The 14,996-nt window shown below is 43.0% G+C and overlaps 1 protein-coding gene across 1 annotated transcript; it reads left to right on the forward strand.

Annotated features, from left to right (window-relative positions):
- Window positions 1-10,844: 10,844 nt before the first annotated feature.
- Window positions 10,845-14,537, forward strand: LOC145875790 (uncharacterized). Its single transcript, XM_082971605.1, has 2 exons — window positions 10,845-12,005; window positions 12,429-14,537. The coding sequence occupies exons 1-2, from the start codon at window positions 11,927-11,929 to the stop codon at window positions 13,622-13,624; spliced, it is 1,275 nt and encodes a 424-aa protein (XP_082827731.1). The 5' UTR covers window positions 10,845-11,926; the 3' UTR covers window positions 13,625-14,537.
- Window positions 14,538-14,996: the final 459 nt, after the last annotated feature.

Genomic DNA, 14,996 nt, shown 5'->3' on the forward strand with positions numbered 1-14,996 from the left:
GAGGAAAAAGGGGGAGGCTTGCAAGCCAAAGAACACCATCCCAACCGTGAAGCCCGGGGGTGGCAGCATCATGTTGTGGGGGTGTTTTGCTGCAGGAGGGACTGGTGCACTTCACAAAATAGATGGCATCATGAGGGCAGAAAATTACGTGGATATATTGAAGCAACATCTCAAGACATCAGTCAGGAAGTTATAGCTTGGTCACAAAGGGGTCTTCCAAATGGACAATGACCCCAAGCATACTTCCAAAGTTGTGGCAAAATGGATTAAGGACAACAAAGTCAAGGTATTGGAGTGGCCATCACAAAACCTTGACCTCAATCCCATAGAAAATTTGTGGGCAGAACTGAAAAAGCGTGTGCGAGCAAGAGGCCTACAAACCTGACTCAGTTACACCAGCTCTGTCAGGAGAAATGGGCCAAAATTCACCCAACTTATTGTGGGAAGCTTGTGGAAGGCTACCCGAAACGTTTAACCCAAGTTAAACCATTTAAAGGCAATGCTACCAAATACTAATTGAGTGTATGTAAACTTCTGACCCACTGGGAATGTGATGAAAGAAATAAAAGCTGAAATAAATCATTTTCTCTACTATTATTCTGACATTTCACATTCTTAAAATAAAGTGGTGATCCTAACTGACCTAAGACAGGGGACTTTTACTAGGATTAAATGTCAGGAATTGTAAAAATTGAGTTTAAATGCATTTTGCTAAGGTATATGTAAACTTCTGACTTCAACTGTATGTATTAAAATACCCTCAAATAAAAGGTGACATTATATACTGTCACCTCATATGAAACATTTGATCTGAAATCCAAAATGTTGGAGTTTAGAGCCACATTTAAAATGTTATCTTCACTGTCAAAATAGATATGGTGTGGACTGTATACTCAATACAATCTAAATCTGATACCTCACTGTCTGTCTTTTGACTGATACTGCTTTTAAACTGGTCTGGTCAGTCTACTCAAATATTTGTATTATACATGTTTCTATCTGCAGGCAAAACTTTGATAATTTGTCATTTTTAATGATGATACATTCATTTACGAATAGATATGAAAGGTTTCAGGACACTGATATCTGAATATGTTGAAAAATGATACTGCCACTATTTTCACCACCAAAGCATAGCAGTGTGATTTTAATATGATTTGACTCTTTGCAGGCTGTCAGGCTGTCTAGTCACAGAGGAAGGCTGTGATTCTCTGGTCTCAGCTCTGAGGTCAAACCCGTCACACCTGAGAGAGCTGGACCTGAGTAACAATGACCTGAAGGATTCAGGAGTGGAGCTGCTCTCTGCTGTACTGGGGGATCCACACTGTAAACTGGAGACTCTGAGGTCAGTATTCCTGTAGTTGGTCAACAAGTGATAACTGTTCACCAGATCCACATGTGTTTACCAGACACACATAGTCCACACCATATGTGTTTGGACAGTGAAGCTTACAGTTTTACATTTGGTGCTATGCTCCAGCATTTTGGATTTGAGATAGAATGTTGGATATTAGGTGACAGTACAGAACGTCACCTTTTGTTTAAAGGTGTTCATACATATACAGTCGTGGCCACAAGTTTTGAGAATGACACAAATATTAATTTTCACAAAGTCTGCTGCTTCAGTGTCTTTAGATATTTTTGTCAGATGTTACTATGGAATACTGAAGTATAATTACAAGCATTTCATAAGTGTCAAAGGCTTTTATTGACAATCATATGAAGTTGAAGCAATGAGTCAATATTTGCAGTGCTGACCATTCTTTTCCAAGACCTCTGCAATCTGCCCTGGCATGCTGTCAATTAACCTCTGGGCCACATCCTGACTGATGGCAGCCCATTCTTGCATAATCAATGCTTGGAGTTTGTCGGAATTTGTGGGTTTTTGTTTGTCCACCTGCCTCTTGAGGATTGACCACAAGTTCTCAATGGGATTAAGGTCTGGGGAGTTTCCTGGCCATGGACCCAAAATATCAATGTTTTGTTCCCAGAGCCACTTAGTTATCACTTTTGCCTTATGGCAAGGTGCTCCATCATGCTGGAAAAGGCATTGTTCGTCACCAAACTGTTCCTGACTGGTTGGGAGAAGTTGCTCTCGGAGGATGTGTTGGTACCATTCTTTATTCATGGCTGTGTTCTTAGGCAAAATTGTGAGTGAGCCCACTCCCTTGGCTGAGAAGCAACCCCACACATGAATGGTCTCAGGATGCTTTACTGTTGGCATGACACAGGACTGATGGTAGCTCTCACCTTGCCTTCTCCAGACAAGCTTTTTTCCGGATGCCTCAAACAATCAGAAAGGGGATTCATCAGAAAAAATGACTTACCCCAGTCCTCAGCAATCCAATCCCTGTACCTTTTGCAGAATATCAGTCTGTCCCTGATGTTTTTCCTGGAGAGAAGTTGCTTCTTTGCTGCCCTTCTTGACACCAGGCCATCCTCCGAAAGTCTTCGCCTCACTGTGCGTGCAGATGCACTCACACCTGCCTGCTGCCATTCCTGAGCAAGCTCTGTACTGGTGGTGCCCCGATCCCGCAGCTGAATCAACTTTAGGAGACGGTCCTGGCGTTTGCTGGACTTTCTTGGGCGCCCTGAAGCCTTCTTCACAACAATTGAACCGCTCTCCTTGAAGTTCTTGATGATCCGATAAATGGTTGATTTAGGTGCAATCTTACTGGCAGCAATATCCTTGCCTGTGAAGCCCTTTGTGTGCAAAGCAATGATGATGACACGTGTTTCCTTGCAGGTAACCATGTTGACAGAGGAAGAACAATGATTCCAAGCACCACCCTCCTTTTGAAGCTTCCAGTCTGTTATGCAAACACAATCAGCATGACAGAGTGATCTCCAGCCTTGTCCTCGTCAACACTCACACCTGTGTTACCGAGAGAATCACTGACATGATGTCAGCTGGTCCTTTTGTGGCAGGGCTGAAATGCAGTGGAAATGTTTTTTGGGGATTCAGTTCATTTGCATGGCAAAGAGGGACTTGGCAATTATTTGCAATTTATCTGATCACTCTTCATAACATTCTGGAGTATATGCAAATTGCCATCATACAAACTGAGGCAGCAGACTTTGTGAAAATTAATATTTGTGTCATTCTCAAAACTTTTGGCCAAGACTGTATTTTTTACCGTTTAGATATGAAAGCACTTTATGCATCTAAACTCAACAAAAAAAGAAACATCCCTTTTTCAGGACCCTGTCTTTCAAAGATAATTCGTAAAAATCCAAATAACTTCACAGATCTTCATTGTAAAGGGTTTAAGCACTGTTTCCCCATGCTTGTTCAATGAACCATAAACAATTAATGAACATGCACCTGTGGAACGGTCGTTAAGACACTAACAGCTTACAGATGGTAGGCAATGAAGGTCACAGTTATGAAATCTTAGGACACGAAAGAGGCCTTTCTACTGACTCTGAAAAACACCAAAAGAAAGATGCCCAGGGTCCCTGCTCATCTGCGTGAACGTGCCTTAGGCATGCTGCAAGGAGGCACAAGGACTGCAGATGTGGCCAGGGCAATAAATTGCAATGTTCGTACTATGAGACGCCTTAGACAGCGCTACAGGGAGACAGGACGGACAGCTGATCGTCCTCACAGTGGCAGGGTCACGTGTAACAACACCTGCGCAGGATCGGTACATCCGAACATCACACCTGCGGGACAGGTACAGGATGGCAACAACTGCCCGAGTTACACCAGGAATGCACAATCCCTCCATCAGTCCTCAGACTGTCCGCAACAGGCTGAGATAGACTGGACTGAGGGCTTGTAGACCTGTTGTAAGGCAGGTCCTCACCAGACATCACCGGCAACAACGTCACCTATGGGCACAAACCCACCATCGCTGGACCAGACAGGACTGGCAAAAAGTGCTCTTCACTGACGAGTCGAGGTTTTGGCTCACCAGGGGTGATGGTCGGATTCGCGTTTATCGTCGAAGAAATGAGCGTTACACCGAGGCCTGTACTCTGGAGCGGGATCGATTTGGAGGTGGAGGGTCCGTCATGGTCTGGGGCAGTGTGTTACAGCATCACCGGACTGAGCTTGTTGTCATTGCAGGCAATCTCAACGATGTGCGTTACAGGGAAGACATCCTCCTCTCTCATGTGGTACCCTTCCTGCAGGCTCATCCTGACATGACCCTCCAGCATGACAATGCCACCAGCCATACAGCTTGTTCTGTGCGTGATTTCCTGCAAGACAGGAATGTCAGTGTTCTGCCATGGCCAGCGAAGAGCCCGGATCTCAATCCCATTGAGCACATCTGGGACCTGTTGGATCGGAGGGTGAGGGCTAAGGCCATTCCCCCCCAAAATGTCCAGGAACTTGCAGGTGCCTTGGTGGAAGAGTGGGGTAACATCTCACATCAAGAACTGGCAAATCTGGTGCAGTCCATGAGGAGGAGATGCACTGCAGTACTTAATGCAGCTGGTGGCCACACCAGATACTGACTGTTACTTTTGATTTTGACCCCCCTTTGTTCAGGGACACATTATTCCATTTCTGTGAGTCACATGTCTGTGGAACTTGTTCAGTTTATGTCTCAGTTGTTGAATCTTGTTATGTTCATACAAATATTTACACATGTTAAGTTTGATGAAAATAAACGCAAATGACAGTGAGAGGACGTTTCTTTTTTTGCTGAGTTTAGTTCTCCCATTTGAAGAAGTCTTAATTATTTGGACAAATTAATTTAGTCAAAAGTTTAGTGTTGGGTCCAATATTCCATACCTGCAGTGATTACATCAAGCGTGTGATTCTACTAACTTGTTGAATTCATTTCCAGTTTGTCTTGGTTGTGTTTAGGATTATATTTTTCCTAATAGAAACTGAATGGTGAATAATGTCCTGTCATTTTGGAGTCACTTCACTTGTATTGTCAGTAAGAATAGAAGATTTTTCTGAACACTTCTACATTCATGTGGATGCTACCATGATTATGAATAATCAGGAATTAGTCGTGAATAATGAGGAATGAGAAATTTACAGAGGTACAAAGATCATACCCCCTCTGTCATTGGTAATGGTGAGATGTTAGCATGTTCTGTTGTATCCTCTGTTATTGGTAATGGTGAGAGGTTAGCATGTTTTGTTGTAGCCTCTGTTATTGGTAATGGTGAGAGGTTAGCATGTTTTGTTGTAGCCTCTGTATTGGTAATGGTGAGAGGTTAGCATGTTTTGTTGAAGCCTCTGTTATTGGTAATGGTGAGAGGTTAGCATGTTTTGTTGTAGCCTCTGTTATTGGTAATGGTGAGAGGTTAGCATGTTTTGTTGTAGCCTCTGTTATTGGTAATGGTGAGAGGTTAGCATGTTTTGTTGTATCCTCTGTAACTCTCTCACTCATTATTATTCATGATCTTTCTCGATCATGGCAGTCACAGGCTTGATGTAGTCATTGCAGTCAAAGAATATGGGACCAAATACTAATCATTTGATTAATTTAATACACTATGAGTTAATTGGTCAGAAAACATATGACTTCTTTAAATAGGGGGACTAGATACATAAAGTGCTTTCATTTTTCTAAATGGTGAAACAGATATGTATGAAAATATCCTCAAATAAAAGGTGACATTATATACTGTCACCTCATATGAAACATTTGATCTGAAATCCAAAATGTTGGAGTTTAGAGCGTCATTTAAAATGTTATCTTCACTGTCAAAATAGATATGGTGTGGACTGTATACTCAATACAATCTAAATCTGATACCTCACTGTTTGTCTTTTGACTGATACTGCTTTTAAACTGGTCTGGTCAGTCTACTCAAATATTTGTACTATACATGTTTCTATCTGCAGGCAATACTTTGATCATTTGTCATTTTTAATGATACATTAATTTACGAATAGATATGGAAGGTTTCATATGTTGAAAAATTATACTGCTACTATTTTCACCACCAAAGAATAGCAGTGTGATTTTAATATGATTTGACTCTTTGCAGGCTGTCAGGCTGTAAACTCAGAAAGACATCCTGTAAAGTGTTGGCCTCAGTTCTCAGTTCAAACCCCTCACACCTGAGAGAGCTGGACCTGAGTAACAATGACCTGAAGGATTCAGGAGTGAAGCTGCTCTCTGCTGTACTGGGGAATCCCCACTGTAAACTGGAGACTCTGAGGTCAGTATTATCAGATATGAAAGTACTTTATGCATGTAGTTCTCCCATTTGAAAAAGTCGTAATTATTCGGACATATTACTTATAGTGTATTAAAGTAGTCATAAGTTTAGCATGTTGTCCCATATTCCATGCCTGCTGTCACGTTTCTCTAAGACAGAACCCAGAAGCAGACCAGGACAAGGTGAGTAAAATGAAGGTGAGTATTTATTGGTAGTCTTGATGTGTAATTTGAGTGATCCAGGAGACGGAGCAGCAGCGGAGGTGAGTTGATGAGTGGATTCAATGACGTCACTGTATCCACCGACGGCCAGGCAAGGGAGTTGAATGTTCCGGGAGGATGACTGTAGACAGAGTAAACGGGGGGGGAGTAACCAGTAACAAGAACAAAACAACAAGACTAGCTCAGGAAACATGAGGCTGTTCGTTGCTAACGATCCAGCAGGGAATGGATGTCAGCTCAGGGCTTATGAAGAGGTGATGATCAGGACCAGGTGTGCAGAAGGTTGATGAGATGCAGGTGTAGGGTAATCACTAGATCTCCCGCCTAACTTCGTCGCCTGGCAACCAGACAGGTTTCTGAACGCACCCTTAGACTCCAAACAGAAAACAGTCAGCTCAGGCAGAAACAGACTCAGGAAGCGGGATTCCTGACACCTGCAGTGAGGCTTGTGATTCTACTAACTTGTTGAATTCATTTGCAGTTGGTCTTGGTTGTGTTTTGGATGATGTTTTTCCTAATAGAAACTGAATAGTAAATAATGTCCTGTCATGTTGGAGTCACTTCACTTCTATTGTCAGTGACTTCTACATTCATGTGGATACTACCATGATTATGAATAACCATGAATGAATCGTGAATGATGATAAATGAGAAACGGAGGCACAAAGATCAAACCCCCTCTGTTATTGGTAATGGTGAGAGGTTAGCATGTTTTGTTGTAGTCTCTGTTATTGGTAATGGTGAGATGTTAGCATGTTTTGTTGTAGTCTCTGTTATTGGTAATGGTGAGAGGTTAGCATGTTTTTTTGTAGCCTCTGTTATTGGTAATGGTGAGAGGTTAGCATGTTTTGTTGTAGCCTCTGTTATTGGTAATGGTGAGAGGTTAGCATGTTTTGTTGTATCCTCTGTTATTGGTAATGGTGAGAGGTTAGCATGTTCTGTTGTAGCCTCTGTTATTGGTAATGGTGAGAGGTTACCATGTTTTGTTGTATCCTCTGTTATTGGTAATGGTGAGAGGTTAGCATGTTTTGTTGTAGCCTCTGTTATTGGTAATGGTGAGAGGTTAGCATGTTTTGTTGTATCCTTTGTTATTGGTAATGGTGAGAGGTTAGCATGTTCTGTTGTAGCCTCTGTTATTGGTAATGGTGAGAGGTTACCATGTTTTGTTGTATCCTCTGTTATTGGTAATGGTGAGAGGTTAGCATGTTTTGTTGTAGCCTCTGTTATTGGTAATGGTGAGAGGTTAGCATGTTTTGTTGTATCCTCTGTTATTGGTAATGGTGAGAGGTTAGCATGTTTTGTTGTAGCCTCTGTTATTGGTAATGGTGAGAGGTTAGCATGTTTTGTTGTAGCCTCTGTTATTGGTAATGGTGAGAGGTTAGCATGTTTTGTTGTAGCCTCTGTTATTGGTAATGGTGAGAGGTTAGCATGTTTTGTTGTAGCCTCTGTTATTGGTAATGGTGAGAGGTTAGCATGTTTTGTTGTATCCTCTGTTATTGGTAATGGTGAGAGGTTAGCATGTTTTGTTGTAGCCTCTGTTATTGGTAATGGTGAGAGGTTAGCATGTTTTGTTGTATCCTCTGTTATTGGTAATGGTGGGAGGTTAGCATGTTTTGTTGTAGCCTCTGTTATTGATAATGGTGAGAGGTTAGCATGTTTTGTTGTAGCCTCTGTTATTGGTAATGGTGAGAGGTTAGCATGTTTTGTTGTAGCCTCTGTTATTGGTAATGGTGAGAGGTTAGCATGTTTTGTTGTAGCCTCTGTTATTGGTAATGGTGAGAGGTTAGCATGTTTTGTTGTAGCCTCTGTCATTGGTAATGGTGAGAGGTTAGCATGTTTTGTTGTAGCCTCTGTTATTGGTAATGGTGAGAGGTTAGCATGTTTTGTTGTAGCCTCTGTTATTGGTAATGGTGAGAGGTTAGCATGTTTTGTTGTAGCCTCTGTTATTGGTAATGGTGAGAGGTTAGCATGTTTTGTTGTAGCCTCTGTTATTGGTAATGGTGAGAGGTTAGCATGTTTTGTTGAAGCCTCTGTTATTGGTAATGGTGAGAGGTTAGCATGTTTTGTTGTGGCCTCTGTAAGTCTCTCACTCATTATTATTCATTATCTTTCTCAATCATGGCAGTCATTGCAGTTAATATAATTTGACTCTTTGCAGGCTGTCAGGCTGTCTAGTCACAGAGGAAGGCTGTGCTTCTCTGGTCTCAGCTCTGAGGTCAAACCCCTCACACCTGAGAGAGCTGGACCTGAGCTACAATCACCCAGGAGACTCAGGAGTCAGACTGCTCTCTGCTGGACTGGAGGATCCACACTGCAGACTGGAGAAACTCAAGTATGTGGAGGGTTTATGTCAATGTTCATATCAGACATGTTGGACACACACACACTCTCACAGGACCCACACACACACACAAACAGGACGCACACACACACACACACGACAAAAATAAACACACACACACACACACACACAATACAAAAATACACACAAATACACACACACACACACACACACACTGGACAAATACACACACACACACACAGGACAAATATACACACACACACACAGGACAAATATACACACACACACACAGGACAAATACACACATACACACACAGGACAAATACACACACACACACGACAAATACACACACACACACACACACACACGACAAATACACACACAGGACAAATACACACACACACACACACACACACACACACACACACAGAGGACAAAAATACACACACACACACAATACAAAAATACACACAAATACACACACACACACACACACACTGGACAAATACACACACACACACACACAGGACAAATATACACACACACACACAGGACAAATACACACATACACACACAGGACAAATACACACACACACACGACAAATACACACACACACACACACACACACACACACACACACACGACAAATACACACACGCACACACGACAAATACACACACGACAAATACACACACACACACACACACGACAAATACACACACACACACACACACAGGACAAATACACACACACACACACACACAGGACAAATACACACACACACACACACACAGGACACACACACACACACACACAGGACACACACACACAGGACACACACACAGGACACACACACACAGGACACACACACACAGGACACACACACACACACACACAGACAAGACAAATACACAAACACACACACACACACACAGGACAAATACATAAACAGGACACACACACAAACAGGACACACACACACACACAGGACACACACACACACACAGGACAAATACACACATACACACAGGACAAATACACACACACACACAGGACACAACACACACACACAGGACACAACACACACACACACAGGACACAACACACACACACAGGAAACACACACACACACACAGGACACACACACACACACAGGAAACACACACACACACACAGGACACACAAACACACAGGACACACACACACACAGGACACACACACACACACAGGACACACACACACACACAGGACAAATACACACACACACACACAGGACAAATACACACACACACACAGGACAAATACACACACACACACAGGACAAATACACACACACACACACACACACACACACACACACACACACACACACACACACACACAGGACAAATACACACACAGGACAAATACACACACACACACACACACACACACAGGACAAATACATACACACACACACACACACAGGACAAATACATACACACACACACACACACACACAGGACAAATACACACACACACACACGACAAATACACACACACACACACACACACAGACACAGGACAAATACACATACACACACACACTGGACAAATACACACACACACACACACACACACACACACACACACACACAGAGGACAAAAATACACACACACACACACACACACACAATACAAAAATACACACAAATACACACACACACACACACACACACTGGACAAATACACACACACACACACACAGGACAAATATACACACACACACACAGGACAAATACACACACACACACAGGACAAATACACACACACACACGACAAATACACACACACACACACACACACACACGACAAATACACACACAGGACAAATACACACATACACACACACACACACACGCACGACAAATACACACACACACACACACAGGACAAATACACACACACACACACACACAGGACAAATACACACACACACAGGACAAATACACACACACACAGGACAAATACACACACACACAGGACAAATACACACACACACAGGACAAATACACACACACACAGGACAAATACACACACACACACACACACACACACACACACACACACACACACACACACACACACACAGGACAAATACACACACAGGACAAATACATACACACACACACACACACAGGACAAATACATACACACACACACACACAGGACAAATACATACACACACACACACAGGACACACACACACACACAGGACAAATACACACACACACACACACACACACACACACACACACACACACACACACACACACACACACAGGACAAATACACACACACACACACTGGACACGCGCACACACACACACAGGACACGCGCATGCGCACCCACACACACACGCAGGAGAAATACACACACACACACACGCAGGACAAATACACACACACACGCACAAAAAGGACAAATACACACACACACACACACACACACACACGCAGGACAAATACACACAAATACACACACGCAGGACAAACACACACACACGCAGGACACACACACACACGCAGGACACACACACACGCAGGACACACACACACGCAGGACGGACACACACACACACACACACACACGCAGGACAAATACACACACACACGCACAAAAAGGACAAATACACACACACACACGCAGGACAAATACACACACACACACACACACACGCAGGACAAATACACACACACACACACGCACGACAAATACACACACACACACACACGACAAATACACACACACACACACACAGGACAAATACACACACACACACACACAGGACAAATACAGAGGACAAATACACACACACACAGGACAAATAAACACACACACACACACACACACACACACACACAGGACAAATACACACACACACACACACAGGACAAATACACACAAATACACACACACACACACAGGACAAATACACACACACACACACACACACACACAGGACACACACACACACAAACACACTGGACACACAAACTTGACACACACACTGTACTCACACACACACACTGTACTCACACACACACGCTGGACACACACACACACTGGACACACACACACACTGGACACAAACACTGAAAACGTTCTTACCAACACTTGACCTGTGTGTGTGTGTGTGTGTGTGTGTGTGTGTGTGTGTGTGTGTGTGTGTGTGTGTGTGTGTGTGTGTGTGTGTGTGTGTGTGTGTGTTCAGGTGTATCCCTCAATGACTGTCTGTTCTTCTGCTTACCGCTACAGTGTGGAACATGGTGGAGAGAACAGAATGAAACCTGGACTTAGAAAATGTGAGTGTTGACTGCTGTGAAGAATATGACTAAGAATAAGTCTTAATTCAAGTTAAGTCAAAGACCACCATCATTACTGACTTGGTCATATTAAATATCATCTGTAGTTCTACAGAAGCACAAATCAGGGACACCAACGTTTACAAAGAGTTGATATGTGTGTGTGTGTGTGTGTGTGTGTGTGTGTGTGTGTGTGTGTGTGTGTGTGTGTGTGTGTGTGTGTGTGTGTGTAATTAATGTGAATAAGTGTGTTTTATATTAACATACAGTATAACATGTGATCATTCAACAAGTCTCAAGTTACCTTAACTTCTCCTTTTGATACCTAGAAACATCTACATTAAATGAATTAGTGAAAAGTGAGTTAATATTCTAATGTGAATGATGATGATTTCTAATATTGTGTCTGGTTTCATCCATCAGATGTCTGTGATCTCACACTGGACCTAAACACAGTAAACAGATTCCTCTCTCTGTCTGAGGAGAACAGAAAGGTGACATGGAGGACAGAGGAGCAGCCGTATCCTGATCACCCAGAGAGATTTAAGGGCTGTAGACAGGTGCTGTGTAGAGAGGGTCTGACTGGGCGCTGTTACTGGGAGGTAGAGTGGAGTGGGGGGGCTGATATAGGAGTGACATATAAAGGAATCAGCAGGAGAGGAAGGGGTGAGGACTGTTGTCTTGGATTCAATGACAAGTCCTGGAGTCTGTCCTGCTCTGACTACATTTACAGAGCCTGGCACAATAATAATCACAATACCATAGACGTCCCCTCCTCCAGCTGGTATAATGATAACTCCACTACCATAGACGTCCCCTCCTCCAGCTGGTATAATAATAACTCCACTACCATAGACGTCCCCTCCTCCAGCTGGTATAATAATAACTCCACTACCATAGACGTCCCCTCCTCCAGCTGGTATAATAATAACTCCACTACCATAGACGTCCCCTCCTCCAGCTGGTATAATAATAACTCCACTACCATAGACGTCCCCTCCTCCAGCTGGTATAATAATAACTCCACTACCATAGACGTCCCCTCCTCCAGCTGGTATAATAATAACTCCACTACCATAGACGTCCCCTCCTCCAGCTGGTATAATAATAACTCCACTACCATAGACGTCCCCTCCTCCAGCTGGTATAATAATAACTCCACTACCATAGACGTCCCCTCCTCCAGCTGGTATAATAATAACTCCACTACCATAGACGTCCCCTCCTCCAGCTGGTATAATAATAACTCCACTACCATAGACGTCCCCTCCTCCAGCTGGTATAATAATAACTCCACTACCATAGACGTCCCCTCCTCCAGCTGGTATAATAATAACTCCACTACCATAGACGTCCCCTCCTCCAGCTGGTATAATAATAACTCCACTACCATAGACGTCCCCTCCTCCAGCTGGTATAAGAATAACTCCACTACCATAGACGTCCCCTCCTCCAGCTCCCACAGAGTAGGAGTGTATCTGGACTGGTCAGCCGGCACTCTGTCCTTCTATAGAGCCTCCTCTGACACACTGACCCACCTGATCACATTCACCTCCACATTCACTGAGCCCCTCTATCCAGGGTTTAGGATTTATGGTGACTCCTCAGTGTCCCTGTAAATAATAACCTGACACACACACACACACACACACACACACACACACACACACACACACACACACACACACACACACACACTGGACAAGCACACACACACACACACACACACACACACACACACACACACACACACTGGACAAGCACACACACACACACACACACACACACACAAACACACAAACTGGACTGATACACACACACTCACACACTGGACACACTCACACACTGTACACACACACACTGACATACACACTGACACACACAAACACACACTGACACACACACACACACACACATGCACACACACACACACACAGTGGACACACACACCGGACACACACTCTGACACACACACACACACAGTGTGATTTTATGATATATTTTACTGTTTGTGTTTGTACCACAGGAGGTTGGTGGGACCTTATTTAGGGAGGACAGGCTTGTAATGGCTGGAGTGGAATAAGTGGAATGGTATTAAACACGTGGTTTCCATGTGTTCCATTTCATTCACTCTGTTCCAGACATTATTATGAGCCGTCCTCCCCTCAGCAGCCTCCTCTGGTATGTACTGTCCTGTATGTGAGAGAGATCCAACAAGGAATTACAATGTATGTATTACTTTTAATACCTGCAAATGGCAAATAAACTACTGGAACTCCTTATGAATGTCTGCAGCCGACAAGAGGTGAAAATATTACCGGAATATTCTGCAAAATGTTGATGAAGACGTCACTCAATCCACCCAAAACAACATGCAGTCTTTCCACAAGACTCCCATGAAGTTATAGTGTGACGTTATGAGTCGACGTTAAAGTAACATTCTCACAACATACTGCACTTGTTTTATCCTGTTTTAGATGTATCCTCTGTTTAAACATTTAAACTCTTAAAATAACACTGTTAAAATACCAATGTGATCATTTCTTGTCTTTTATGTTGGAAAAACAAATTGTACAATTATATGTGGACATACGCTCCATAGTTGTACAAGTATACATGGATATATTGTACTTTTCATAATAAAACATACTTGAAACAAGAAAAAGCATGTTAATTGTGAAAACAATTCCGTTATTGATTTTTACATTGCTTCTCCCTGTCTCATGTTGACGTTTGGCATGAATCTTGACCTGGAGGCAGAACTGTGCGATTTCCTCTAGATATGTCAGCTGCAAAGTCAGAATTGGCTGTGGAAAATGTTGTTTTATGGTCTTAATTTAAGGGAAGGATTAGCAGTGTGGTTGAGGTTAGGATTAAAATCAGATTGTATTACTTTGTGCCTGTGCAAGCTAGTGAATATTTTGCTGAACTGCCTCCAGGGCAAGATTCATGACAATAAATGCCAACTGCCTCCAGGGCAAGATTCATGAC

Source organism: Salmo salar, unplaced genomic scaffold, assembly GCF_965601325.2.
Source record: "Salmo salar unplaced genomic scaffold, fSalSal1 ptg000357l, whole genome shotgun sequence".
In the NCBI taxonomy this organism is placed as follows: Eukaryota; Metazoa; Chordata; class Actinopteri; order Salmoniformes; family Salmonidae; genus Salmo; species Salmo salar.

Coding starts and splice junctions, on each gene's coding strand:
- LOC145875790 (XM_082971605.1), top strand. CDS start 11,927: ATGACTGTCTGTTCTTCTGCTTACCGCTACAGTGTGGAACATGGTGGA. Junction 12,006..12,428: donor GAAACCTGGACTTAGAAAAT/GTGAGTGTTGAC, acceptor TTCATCCATCAG/ATGTCTGTGATCTCACACTG.